Source organism: Dendroctonus ponderosae, unplaced genomic scaffold, assembly GCF_020466585.1.
Source record: "Dendroctonus ponderosae isolate FM_Combo_2020 unplaced genomic scaffold, Dpon_F_20191213v2 Dpon_F_20191213_7, whole genome shotgun sequence".
Taxonomy (NCBI): Eukaryota; Metazoa; Arthropoda; class Insecta; order Coleoptera; family Curculionidae; genus Dendroctonus; species Dendroctonus ponderosae.
In genome coordinates, this window is record NW_026018916.1 from 8806036 (window position 1) to 8820322 (window position 14287).

Sequence of the window (14287 nt, forward strand, 5' to 3'; positions counted from 1 at the left end):
GGCCAAAAATTGTTTAGATCTATACAATCTATACACTTAAGTGTATCTTCTATTTGATAAATTGTAATTTTCGCACTTAGAATCAATGCAATTAAACAAAAATCCATTTTTTAATTAAAATAAATGAGGTTTTTATTAAATATTTAGTAGTTGAGGTAACCGTATTAACTCTTAAGTAAAAGTACCTTCTCAAATACAGTTTATCCCCTTTAAATAACTGAATTTGTCTTATCTCCTGTAGCTTAAATACAATATTAAGATTTGCCTGTAAAAAATTAAAAAAATGATTTCTTTAAAAAAACTCAGTGATAATGCAGTAAAACCTTTAATGGAAATCTCTTACTTAAAGGACATATTTTTTAAGTAAAGGATATTTCCATAGACGAACTTTTAAATACGTTTAGAGTTAATAAATGTTGTAATCAATGAAAAACATTTAACATGACTAGGCTCTTTTGATGTAAGATCTGATTGTAATAGAAATGTGTTTTTTGCCTGAAAACCATGGGACATTAAAACCGATAAAAAAATCTTTTAGCTCTGTAAAAGTAGGTGCACAGCGGGGGACGAGCTGTGCGATGCGACAACCCGATAATCGCGAAAAACATTCATAAAGTTTTAGATTACTCTGCGCATACTGTCAGCTAGGCTGAGGGAGGCGATATGATTATGGCCGTTGAAAAACACAAATTTTACAAAAAAAAGCCAAGAATCCCACAATCTGGCTCATAATATCAGTAGCAAGAGAAAATGCGGTTCTTTATGTGAGGAAAACTAACTTTAATAGGAAATTTCTGGGAGATTCCAGGATTTTTCCAGTTACGAAAAGCTAGATTAATCTCATGTGACCATATTTTTCTTTAGACTTTTTCAACTTTTTCACTCTTTCAATTACCGGTGTCTCCGATAACAGCACGAGCGTTAGAAAATCCTTGGAAAATACGGCCTGCCCAAGTCAAGCTTTAACTCACAACTGAGAGCATTAAAAAATCGCGCTATATATGCAAACTCGTCGGACTCGGTCGCCGCTGTGCACGTACCCTAAGTAGGGAATTATTTTGGCAGACAGATTAAATAATATCTGGCAAGTTGGTCCCTTAGAAACCCACTGTTCAGAGGTTTTACTGTTAACACTGTACACAACCGAACTCTTGGAAAACCATGTGCGAACATATTTAGTAAAAGGCACTAATTGAAGTATTTACCTCAAACCGACTTTTAAGACTCCAGTCTTATCATCAAAGTAAAAGTATTCACAAAATAATATAATTTTGGACGTAAAGGGCTCTTTAGCAAACCAAAATCAAGTAGCACTCACCGAGTACAACGGAAATAAAGTTCAATGTTGACGCGCATCAATGCACTTTTTGTTGCTTTACTCACCTACGTGAAAAATATCAGATTTATACAGACGTTGCATTCGTCACTCGTTATTATAAGTACGGAACCACTAAGTCAATGGGTTCACTGTCTTTATGATCTTTATTTTCCTCGGATTCCGATTGATCACAGGTTTCAAGGTATTTGATAACTTTTTGAGTCGCTTTCACTGCACATACACTTGAAGCTTCAGTCTACAATAAAACGTTAAAAGTATACACAATGCTCAAGGCCTTGTAAGAATGTATTTACCGAAGCAGTAAGATTCATAAAGTTGTAGAACTTTTTCAGCAGTTCTACCATGTCGGTAAAATTGTTTTCTCGCAAAAACTGCCGAATGTTATCCTGATATACCTCGTTTTCCATAATCAAAAACCCAACGAGCATCACGATGTATGAAGCCAAAAATGTATATTCCATGTGTGTGCCTGCTTTTTGTAGCACTGTAAGACAATCAGAAATCAGGCAAATTACAGTATAAATCAACCACCAAAACTTACATTTCGCTACGGTCTCTTCAATAAATTCTTCATTTGACTTGTTTTGCGGCTGGGCTTCTGTTCCTGGGTCTTGCTCATCTTTTTCACCATCTAAAATTGCGTTAGTCTTATTTTCGGCTATTTTCGCACAACCTTCCCATTCGTAAAACTGTACAATTAAAGCTTCCACTGCACTTTCTTCTCCTACAAATTGGAAAATGAATAAAACGAAAATCGCTAAAACCCTCTTAATCAATCTTACTTGAATATATGCTTTCTAGTTTGGATGGTGCTTTTGCATCTATCAACAGCTTTTTATTTGCCTCTTGGTCTTGAATGAGATTAATTAGTAACATCAGTACCTAAAGTTGGACAAAAAATTAATACTTGTTGATAATGTATAAAGTATTTTACGGCATACCAACACTCCTAGTTCGAATTTCTTTTGTTCTGGAATGTAATTGGGCACCTGGAGCAGTAAATGTAGGCTAGTCTCGATAATACCAGGTCGGGATCCTATTAATTGACTTCCTATAGCTATAATAAATGGAAGTGAAAGCGAGAAAAGTTTGGTAAATTTTCGATATTGGCTTACATTGTTGTCTATAATGATGAGTCAGATTTATAAGCACTTTGAGGGTAACCAATAGAGCCTCCCGAATTATTGTGCCTTTAGACGATTTATCCGCAATGTCGGTAACTGGATACAGAGGTATTTCCACATCGCATAACTTGTATAAATTTACCAGAGTATCAATCATCATACCATCGTTGTATTTCAAAATATACGTTTGGTTTTCTTCATTATTTTGAGTAACCTGGAGGACGAAAATAACCGGTTTCAATCATAAATGATGGACTTGCGAGTTGCTGCCTTAAATTAAGTTTTCCACATTGTTGGATCAGAAACAGAATTTTGTTAAACACATTTACATTAAAATTTAAAAATATTTAGTACTAGAAATTGTGACGAAAATCGGAATAAATTCGAGAGCCTATCCAGAACACATTTAACCAGCCGTTCAGAGCTAACTATTTTATGAACGGTCATTCAATATAACGATTTTACTTCGCATCAAATTACTTACATTTTCGAGTACTCGAAGACATCGGTCCACTTTCTTTAACTTGTCCAACAAAGGATCTGTCCAACTAACAACATAGTCAGACACTTGCCGGCAACATTCGCAAATAGTTTTCATGATGTGCTCCAAACCTCCCAACTCTCGTAATTCCTCTTTGAACCATTCTCCCGCCCGCTTGGAAGTTAACGACAGCAAGGTTTCCATAGCCAATTGGCCCGTTGTAATATTCTCCAAATTTAAATGCATCGCGTGACCTTGGCTCTGAATTTCACCGCAAAGTTCTCGAACTTTTTGTTTGTTTTTCTCTAACTGGGCAGAGGTGAGGCCGCAAACATCTAGGGCCTAAAAACATCAGTAAGTCGCAATCCTCAAAGGTTGATCTACTGGAAATGTACCTGTTGGTAGCTAACGTCCGACTCTAACAAATTCAACATGAGTTCAAGGCAATCTCTGTCTAAGTCCATGTTTAACCGATCTTGGCTTAGTACGAACATAACTGTGGCTGTACAAAGGCCTAAACTTTGATCTTTGGTAGCGTCATGAAGGGCTTTGAAAAATTTTGCGACAGTTCCATGCGCTCTAACATGCATGCGAAATGCCGGGACCATACATTTGGAAGCCAAAGTAATGGCTGACAAACACCTAAAAGGTCAAGAACTAAGAAAAAAGAGAAGAAAACTGCTGTACTTTCATATTTAGTAATATAAAGTAATTTTTTATCTAGGTTTCTATACCCTCCACAAACGTCCACTCTTACCTGGTACTAACAGGGTTGTTATCTTGTAAGGCATCCAGTATATACTCAACGTCATCATTGAATTCCTGGAATTCACCAATTTCCTGTATCTGGTGAGCTTTTTTCACATTGCGGACAACCATGTAAAACTAGAAAATCACATTAAGTTGATGAATACGTAAATAAGGATAATTGTTAGGCGCTTGCAGCTTAAGCATACTCAGTCATGGTAATAGTTTTACTGATCGCATTTGTTCCTCCTTGTAGGTACATAAGTCTTTCGTGAAAACCATCGACAGAAGCAAAGAAAAATAGAAACAAAATTTCCTGTAGAGATACAGTGTATTGAAGTTTAAAAAATATGTATTACGCATGGATTAAATTTATTGCTCTGAAATCCCCACTTTCTTTCGACAATTTTATTTTAACTTCTTCAAAGCCTTCCTGACTACTGCAAAACGGTGTTAACAATTTTTATTTTTATAAGTTCATTGTGTCCTTTCGCCAGGTCGCATGACTCCACACAAAAAAGTCTAAAGCTTGAATACCTGAAGGCCGACCGACAAATATTGATTATGTTCAAAATTGACGGAAAAACAAACTTAAAAAGAATAAAAGATTTAGGAAATATGTCTATACGGATTTTCTTTTATGAATAACACACACACACTCAAAAGAAACCTGCTCCCTCTCGTAGCTTCAGGTGAAATTTTTTCGAAGCACCAAATACTGCATGATAAAAAACACTTTAATTTCACTTACTCCTTTATCAGCCGTTGTGCATTTAACACTTGTGACATCTTGAGATTCATCAGTCAGGGTTACTCGGGTAAGAGGATCGCCTAAAATGAGAGTGACCGATTTAATAATAAAGAATAAAGAGCAAATGATAAAACTCAAGTACCTTTAAATTCGAAATTACTATCTAATTCAACGTTTTCCGTTGGAGGTCTGGCAGGAGTTTCTCCACCATCCTTATCCGTCCATTTGTGAACATATCGTGCTGTTCGTTTCTTGGTACCATCGTCAACCTACATTAACAATTAACATATTCAACGTGGTTGAAAATTTCGAGGAGTTAGTCCTCTGAAAGCAGCGTTGAGAGCTTTGTAAGTTTGTGTTATATTTAGCAAAAATTGGTTGGGTGGATTTTTTAACAAACTCCAGTAAATATACCCTTTTTTGAATCTTCCTGTATAAATAATACATCAGTACTGTATTCGTTAGAATAGATTAATATTTCCAAAAGAAATAAATATTGCTACCTACAAATGGAAAAATCTAAATCTTAAAAAAATCACTTACCAATGCTCTACTCTTGAAAATACTTCCTTTCTTCTTTGAAATTACCAGCTTAACCGGGGGAGGATCGGGTGGATTTTCTGAATTTTTTTCCGGAATCACGTCTTTGCTCTTTTCTACTTCATTAGCAGGCTGATCTGTACTTGGAATTATCGTTTGCTTTACCTAGCGTGACAATCCAAAGTTGTGAATTAATAAAAATTGCCTTTTGGTCAACTTAAAACCGTACCTCCGATTCCGGCACGGTACTATTTGAGTCGCTGTCTGTGCCCCATTCATCTTCGATGCTCTTTTTGTTCGATTTATTGCTTATGGGATCAGCTAATGGAATTTCTTTGATTTTCACTATTGGAAAGTTCTTCTCTTTTACATTCTTATCTTTTGCCTAAGGAACATAAATTAAAACCCAATGTAAAGTGGATAATTTAAGTTACCTTTGCTTTCTTCTCTGGATCAATAAATTCTTTAACTTCCTCTACCAGCTCTTGAATGTTGTTTGTTGTTTTGCTTCTGTTTCTTAAGCCCCCTCTTAATGAAGGCTTAACAGTTTTATCTTCCACTATTTCTTCTTGAAATTCCATAACGTCTTTTGGCTTGCTACGCTTTCTCAGCCCTCTAGCAGGCACAGCTGGTTTTGATGCTTTGGTATTCTCTATTTCTTTAGCTATATTTTCGATAGTTTCGACTATTTCCTCCGTATGTTGTTGAGAAGATTCTGCATCCAATTTTGCCAGTCTTGATTCCAGAGACTCTTCTTCTTGTGATTCCGTGACGTCGGCTTTATCTTGAGAAACACTTTCCGAAATAATCAGTTCTAATTCCATGTCTCCCTCCGCTTCTGCTGAGTAAGGTTCCTGCAAGTTTATAAACAATCCATAGCTAGTTTTAGTTTATGACGCTTTTTAAACCAGCTTTTCTTACCGAATTTGTATCGCCAATTTTGGCTTCTTCTGGTTTTACAGGCTCCTCAACGCCCCCATGTAATACTGCCATAACATCTTCAATGCTTTTGTCCGCTACAAGTTGATCATCTATGAGTTGTGGTTCGGAAGGTGCGATATTTTCATCTTGTTTTTGTGGAACATCACTTAATGGCAATTCTTCAGTTGGCGGTTGATCCGGAGCGTGTTCAGAATTATCGATTAACTTTGGAGAATCCGGTTTTAGTAAGCTGGCGTATAAGGCTCTACGCTCTTCTTCAAATTTCTCAGCGGGCACATATTGTGGCGACATTTCACTCTTTGGAGACTCTACAGGATAAGAGAACCAAATTAATATCGATACATCAATAGGGCTTAAAAATTTAACACCTTTTCTAGATCCAATAAACATGGTAAACTCTGACGCCGTGTCGGAACTCACAGGACTGCTACTAGGATCCATCTGCATACTCCTTCGTGCACTGCGAGTAATGCGGCAATTGGAAGGTCTTGGAGACGTTTGTGAATTGGACGTTTCTCGCAAAGCACGTGGGGAGGTAGATGCAGATTTAGGAGTGGTACTAACCAAGCAAACGAACGTTAATTACACAATATCACAATGGTACCACTGATATATTACTTTGGTGTAGTTGCTTTATCTGAGTCATCAGTATCGCTCACTAACTGCGACTTGCCTCTACATATTCTTAAAACTATAGGTGGCTTTGAGGTTTCACTGATATCACTTTTATCCGAGCTTCTTCTTCTCTTTATAGGTCGTTTAGATGGTAGAACTTTCTCCTGTGCGTTTTTCGATGCATAAAACTTCTTCGGCGATGAACTACTTTTAGTTTGTCTGGCATAATTAAAATAGCTATTAACTGCTCCACGATGTACAAATATAAATCTTCGTGCATTGGAAACAAAAAGTTTAATTAATTTTACCTGTCTGAATATTCACGAGAGCTGCTCCGCGCTTTCTTCGTAGGCGGCTCATAGCTAGCTGAGGATGAATAACTTGGAGTGGTGTTACTTGAGTCCTCATTAGCATCACGACTTTTAAAGAACTTTTTTGGTTTGGGAGCAGGTGCAGTACTATTAAAAAGGGAGTCGGAATAACACTCTGGCTACAGTTTTATTCATATTTTTACATTTAAGGCTATGATATGCAAAGTGGCCTAAGCCCAAAATTCAACAAATGAGAAAAACGCTTTTAAAGTTTTGGACAAGTTGATAGTGTAATAACATTCCTAACGTAACAATTATATTGGAATGTTTTTGCAAAACAAGATACAATTTTGAATTCTTTTAATGAGTGATATTTAAAATATGAAAAATCTTATTTTTTTGCAAAAACGCGGATTAGGCCATTTTGTTTTTTTCATATAAGAGGAAATATATGGTTTAGGCTACTTAGACACACTGGCATTAAGTATAAAATTATTGATTATAGAGACTTTAGGAATGGCTTGTAGGATAATACGCGTTTGAAAAGTTGGCCACCCTGATTGCAGCACTCTGCACCGCTACCAATAGTGTATGAGTAATGCAATATTTTTTCTTGTTCCTCTGAAAATGTATCTGAGTGCCACGACAAAGAGATAAAAAACAAAGCGTATTATTAATTAATTGCAAAACTTAAATTAATAAAGATGCAAGCAAATGTATGGTGATTTGAAAAGTTTACTCTACGTGGAGGTGCTTTAAGGAGTTAAAAAAGTAAAAGCCTCTGATAGCGATCAGTATAAAGACGTGGATTGTACAAGCCGAAATGCTTAGAGGAAGTTTAACAAACATTAAGAGTGTTTGCTTGTTTGTTTGTTTGATTCTAGAATCCATGTCTATAACAGCCCTTGAAACTCGCTGGCCAAGCCTTAAACGCACGTCCAACAAACTGCTACCTGCGTTTATCATCACGCAGAAATTCACCACTCTTGGCATGATATAATACAGTAAAACTCTTTAACCCGAACTTCCAGTAATCCAAATGTCCGGAAGCTGCCGCTATAGTCCGAACAACAATTCGTATATCCAAAGAGCGCTTGTCCAGCAGATCCCACACTTCCAAAATGTGTTATCCAATGTCAGTAGAAATTTTAGAGAAAAACTTTATAGTATTTATATTTAAGCCTATTTTTTATAATAAAACTTACAATGACAGAAATTTTAAAGCGAGTGCTGGATGACTTGATTAAGCTAAAAACCGATATGGGTGGGATTCTCCGTTGACGAGGAAGCCGTAGAGCCATTCAAAAGTGTTTTGAAACAAAGTTCGAGAAATGCAATTGTTGCAAAATACATTTGCTGATCAATTTGAGGCATCAGCTCCAAGCAGAAAAATGACATGAAATGAAGAAGATAATTACATTTATGCCTTGTTCAAACCCCTCTGGATGAAATTGTTAGTGTTAGGCAGATCTGGAAACATTCTTCTTTCAGAAATTAATAGTTGCCGATGACTTACCAAGGCCAGAAGAAAGCGTGGGTCACCAGATATTTAAAAAACATGGTTCTACACAGTCAGTCAAATGTTTCGAGATATGCACAAAATGGGTTTTGGAAAAATCTGGATCAGAACACCATATTTTAACTTTAACAGAAATGAAATGACGGGCTTTTAAGGCAGAGCAAAGAGATACTAAACCAACAAAAATCACTAATTTTTTTACATCGACTTAGATTTACACATTTGAATTACCTATCCATCAGTATGCAAACTAACCCATTTTATGTAGACAATAATTTCTTTAATGTATGCATATCTTTTACCTAAGAAATTTTCAATTCGAAAATCCAAATTTGCTTTTGCAATAATTAGGTAGTTCGGATTGCAGAGGGTATAGTGTACTTTAAATGAGGAGAGGTAAGATTTCTTATGGAGCCTTCACTAGGGAAAAAAGGTCTTCCTAAAGGAAAGCTTCTCATTCATTAACGACGTGAATTTTTTCGCAGAACTGATCCTCACTTTACGACATCATATTTAGCTGTTTACAATAATTAATAAATTTCATGTCACGGCTGTTATTAAAGGAAAGTTGATAGAACAGTGAGTTCAAGTTCTTCTTCAAACTATTACCTGATGCGGAGTTGCTTCAAAAGTATAAAATGGAAAATGTGGGCAAAACCATCAACTTATTTTCCAAGCTTAGTGTTACTTAGTGTTAATTTAAAAACCAACCACAAATATGCTGTAGCTCCAACATTGTTGGCAAAAAATATTTGCCTAGATCCATGACCTATTATTTTTTGAAGAGCACAGATTCTGTTTTTTTGAGAAAAAATATTTGCATAAGAATAAGCGAGTTTCGTAATGTTTGGCAATAATAATAGCTTGCCAAATGACCATTGAGCTACTTTGAAATATTGTAAAAAGCAAAGTTGAAAGTGTGGGCTCAAGCTCAAGCTAATATATTCAAGCTATTAACTAAAATTCCTTGTGACACATTCTTCTGGACTTTAGTTCAGTTCGTTAGGGTTTAAATTATTCCAGGACTTAATTGTGGAGCTTTGCAAAGTAGTCCAAAGTCTCTACTACCTACTCAATCTTGCATATGTTAAATTGTAACAATTAAATGTAATCAATTACCTTTGTTCATTCTCCTGTCTTCCATTCAAGTTTCTAATGCTGGTAAAGCTCGTGATGCCCCATTTACCAACAGAGGCTGCAGAACGAGCAGCCGAAGGCCTATTACTGTTCTCCTTAAAGAGCTTATCGAAGTGGAAACTATGGTGACTTGCACCCCTTCTGTATTTACCAAAACCGCGGGACATATTTTGCTAAGGCTTTCCCTAGGTCACTTGGGATATATTAATAAACAATGAGGGTCCCCCTGAAACATGGTTGGCCTCCAAAAGAGAACTAAACCAGGCGCAAAAAACGACTGCAAAAACACATTTTGTCTGGAAACGAAAAGCACAGTCTGGCATTTAAAAACACAAGCATTGATTATCACATCGCCATTTTCTTTATGAAAACAGACGGCAAAATGATATTGAATAAGGGACCGCTGGATAGGGCTCGTTTTACACCAGAAAATACACCGAATCGCAGTAACTGTTACAGAAGAATAGTTGAAAAAATTATTTGTTGGGGTTTTCACAAAAATTTTGCTTTTCGCCTGTCAAATTGTGGCATATGCACGCTAAATGACGACTATGCTTGGTAAATATTGCTACGACCTACGGCCAACTTCAAATCGGTGCATCAGTCTGTCAAACATTTAAAGTTCCGTTATTTTGGTTGCCTAACAGCGAATTTCAGTTCAAATTTGAAATATCTAAAAATACTTGAAAGGTGTAAGTATTTTAACTAAAAACGAATGCATGCGTAGAAAGAATTGCTTAATAGAAACTGTTAAAATTAGGATAACCTGAAAATTTGAAGGAGGTTTAAAAATCTTCAAAGCGATGAAAAATCTTCATCCAAATGCCTTTTTGTAAACTTTTGCTCTCTGATCGTTTTTTCCAGATAATCTCAATTACTTACGGCAAAAAACTGAATAAAATTATTTGGTATTTGTGCCAAATTCGAAGATGAAATGGGGTTTCTAAAGTTCCCTACAAACCGATGAATGAGGCATCTCATTCTCTAGCAAAATTAGTTTTATCATTTTTGGATGAAAACATCCCATTATTGCCAAAAAAGAAGAAAATGATCAGAAAATAATGCCTTTTTGCGTTTTCGATTAAAAACTTTTAGTTTTGTGATCGGTTTTGGAGAAATACGGGAAAAAATTATTTTCGATTTTCTGGCGAATTCGACACTGAAAAAAGTCTAACAAAATTAGTTTTGTCATTTTTGATTGAAAAGGCCCCATTATTGTCAGAAAAGTAGGAAATCATCAGAAAATAATTGTTTTTTGTTATTCCGATTAAAAACTTTTAGTTTTGTACGGTTGTTTGATCGGTTTTGACGAAAACCTTAATACTATTCAGGGATAAACGGGAGGAACTTATATCCTTTTTTGTCTTGGATTCGACGCTGGAAAAAGTTTTTGTAAAATGTTTACAAAGCTATAAACAGTATAAATTTATCTTGTAATTTTTCGCGTAAAAGACCTCCAGATTGTCAGTATTTTTATATGAAACTCTACAAAATAGACAGTTTTAAAGTAGAAAGTAAAGCAAACAAAAATCAGACAAAACTAAAAAACCACATTTTTTTAACAAACTCTACAATCTTCAGAGGGATGGAGGTAACGAGATTTACAAATAATCTGGTATAAACTTTCGCTTATTCTGTTCGTTTTTTGATAGAAAATTATTGGCCTATGATAGAAACTTTAGAAAATTGAGCATTTAGAAGAAAGAGTAACTTGGAAAACTGACAAATTCTGAAATTTTGAAGAAATTTTAAAAATATTAGTAATAAATGGCCCTTAAATAAATCTAAATACAAGTAAAAAAGTAATAAAAATAATCAGCGAAACTGAGTTACTGCGCCGGTGCGTTGGGTTGGCGCTCCAAGCCATTTACGTGGCACTGTGTCAACTCCTAAAAATTCACTGAGTTACCCAGGTCTAGATAAGATGCTATCGCTTGGTTATAGGGCATTATCGTTAAATGTTTATAAAAAAATGAAAAGTTTTTCGATAGGAAATTTTTAAATTTTACTGCTTCGGTTTGGTTGCCTAATTTGGGAATACCTTGTGTAAATAACATTATCTCTGTAAAAAAAAGTTGATCATTTATTTACTCACCCAGGAATGTTTAATCCTCGTAGTCAAAAGGAACAAAGCAGAATTAAAGAAGGTATTAAAACGTATTTAAGTATTAAAAGGTTGCGAGACGCCTACAGCAAAAACTGATAGTAAGCGCGCGATTCAATAAAATGTATTAAATGACGCATATTTTGCACTTAAAAACTTATTACGTTGTTGTATGGGGATTTCTCGAACTTTAAGTTAAATAAACTGGGGGTTTGTCCGATTCTCAAAACGAGGAGCTACAAGGAATTAATGCTATATCCTGGTCCGCAGGGGTTATCTGTACAAGAAAATTATATATGGATTAATTCAAAATGTTCAATCAATAACAATTCTTTATCAAATAGTATTTTGGGTTATTCAAACTTAAACATTTTGCAATACCTAAACATGAAATGCCTGTTCGCCCGACAGAGACTGAGTTAATACCATTCACGAATTGTGAGATTCATTTACATTTTTGTTTTTTGCCGATGTCTAAGTTATACTCAGATATTCAGAAAAAAACTTTCTGAACTGCTGAGAACTTCTATTTTATTCCCTGTTCAGACGAAAAATATAATGTATTTAATATTTATCGTACATTTTTTGAACTGGCGGTATTACCAAAACTACAAAATAACTCATTAATTTTCAATATAAAATTTCGTTTTATTGGAGTTAACAGTCTACAATCATTTCATTACCCATTGCAATTTTACATTTCTCGATGTAGAATATATGATTTCAATTTTTACTTAACATTAAGTCTACACACACACACACACTTAACAATGATCTACACAAAATAGGTAGTGTATATGTGCGACTGTGAATCAGTCAAGTACTTCTTGCATATTTGGTGCTGACTTTTTTATTTCATCATAATCCAATTTTTAAATTTCTGTGTTCTTCTGGGTTGATTTCGTTTGCCATTGTAAAAAATTGCATGTCCACCCGCTAAAATAGCTCCCCATTCTCCAAAAGTTCCATAATCGAAAATTGTGTGATTGCAAGCTGCCATTAGAGCAAGATCGTCCGCTGCACTGCTATTTGTTTTATAAGATGGAACAAACACGTCCTTCAGATTACCAAACTGGTTGAAACACCAGGTAGGATCATCACTGACATATATGAAAATGCAATTGGAAAATTTCTTTTTGAAATAGTTCATTGCGTTTTGGAAATACTGCGAAGTTGCTGGTTTTGAGTGGTACGAGCTGAAAAAATAACATTTATTGTATACATTTAGCGGTTGTTACGCGGTTCTTACGTTTTCAGATAATTTACGTAGTCTGTTCGTCTAACGTGGACTCCGATAAAAGTATAATGTTTAGGCGGCAATTTGGATTTCAATTCCCGCAAAGTGCTCTGAGCATAATCTACAAACTCTCTTTTAAACCTAAATTCCTTTACAATTTCCTTTAAATAAGGCCTGGATTCATCTATGTAAAACTTGGCACGTGGAATGATAATGTTCTGAAAATGTAAACTGTTTAATGTTATGAATGGGAATCTATGAGAGCAGAATTGCCGCAGAAAAATTTGTGAATTTTTCCGTGGCAATAAAGCATATTTTGATTTGATTTGATTTGAGAACTGCGTGAAAATAGCTTACAATTACAAAATATACTATGATGACATACAAATAATTTAATTTCCCGATTTCTATATTTGGGGCTTCGTTAAAACCCCAATTTAAAAATACTTTTCAGAAGAAGGCAACAATTAGTTTGATCCTACAAGTGCTCACTTTATTTCCACCTTACTTGTTTAGTTTTCGACAATTTGGCTGAAGAATCCACCGCTGAATTAGGGTTAAACGGACAATCAGCTATTGCTTCCAGTGATGGAAATGGCATTTTTTCAAATACTTCCTCAAGCTTTAACTTCAGACATAGAGGAAGATATGGCTGCAATCCGGTATTTTTAGCTATCGACCATATTGACGAATATTCCCACATTTGGTTACCTAAACATTAAGTCATATAAAGTTGAACTATTTTTAATTGAGGCATATAAGAACTTGATCGAATCAAACAGCGCAGTTTATATTTTTCGTAGATTTTCATACTTATTGCTTGAATTGATTGAATCGAGATGCTTATGGTGAATATTTAAGACTTTCAAATGCACTACCTTGAACAATTTCCTCCTCTTAGGATGTAAAGTAAAATATTGGCAAAAGGCTAATCCGACAGTTTACATTTGAAAATTACGCATTTACATATTCCGTCGCGTATTATGGTGCAACAGCTAAGAGAAGCATTTCCAAATCATGACATCAATGTGGATGTGGCATGTGAACAAAAAAAATCGAATAAAACGACTGATTCGATAGTTAGCATTTAATTTGTTTTGTAATAATGTACTCTTTCGCAGTAGATTTTTATTAGATAAGTGCCATGTGGACTTTAATCGATTATTATTGGGCTGAAAATGGAGGATGGGGCGCCAGCTTGTAGAAAGCTGGTCAGAATGATTTCTAAACTATACCCAGATAGCATAAAATATTACATACATATTTACGAAATATTTATATGTTTGCTAAATATTTCAGATCAAAAGCAAATATATCTTCAATATTATTTTTAAAATATTTATTTCTAATATTTAATTAGCATGAAACAAATAAGTTATTAATAATTTTCTTATTACATAATACTTTTTGTACCTATATATAACAACCTTAACACCCAAA

General features: G+C 34.9%; 2 protein-coding genes across 3 annotated transcripts in view; both read right to left on the reverse strand.

The window, feature by feature from the left end:
* Positions 1-868: 868 nt before the first annotated feature.
* Positions 869-10086, reverse strand: LOC109542830 (wings apart-like protein homolog). Its single transcript, XM_048668103.1, has 19 exons — positions 9489-10086; positions 6848-6997; positions 6543-6758; positions 6293-6483; positions 5904-6232; positions 5417-5836; positions 5212-5367; positions 4986-5147; positions 4585-4711; positions 4443-4522; positions 3702-3829; positions 3340-3586; positions 2948-3286; positions 2455-2677; positions 2281-2396; positions 2122-2221; positions 1881-2063; positions 1633-1823; positions 869-1574 (listed from the first exon to the last, which is right to left on the reverse strand). Exons 1-19 carry the CDS (start codon positions 9671-9673, stop codon positions 1434-1436), a joined length of 3684 nt encoding a protein of 1227 aa, XP_048524060.1. The 5' UTR covers positions 9674-10086; the 3' UTR covers positions 869-1433.
* A 2151-nt stretch (positions 10087-12237) lies between these two features.
* Positions 12238-14287, reverse strand: part of LOC109542896 (galactoside alpha-(1,2)-fucosyltransferase 2) — a 4135-nt gene continuing 2085 nt past the window's right edge. For both annotated transcript variants that reach the window (XM_019912350.2, XM_019912352.2), the window contains 3 exons: positions 13356-13558; positions 12860-13065; positions 12238-12806 (listed from right to left, as the gene is read on the reverse strand). In XM_019912350.2, the coding sequence (XP_019767909.2) occupies positions 12461-12806; positions 12860-13065; positions 13356-13558 (755 nt within the window). In that variant the 3' untranslated portion in view covers positions 12238-12460. The remainder of the gene's footprint in view (positions 12807-12859; positions 13066-13355; positions 13559-14287) is intronic.

Excerpts from the sequence above, each read along its gene's own strand:
- LOC109542830 (XM_048668103.1), bottom strand. The coding sequence starts at position 9,673 with ATGTCCCGCGGTTTTGGTAAATACAGAAGGGGTGCAAGTCACCATAGT. Across the intron at positions 6,484-6,542 it reads GATAAAGCAACTACACCAAA|TACCACTCCTAAATCTGCAT; the intron begins GTAATATATCAG and ends TTGCTTGGTTAG. Across the intron at positions 1,575-1,632 it reads TTATGAATCTTACTGCTTCG|ACTGAAGCTTCAAGTGTATG; the intron begins GTAAATACATTC and ends GTTTTATTGTAG.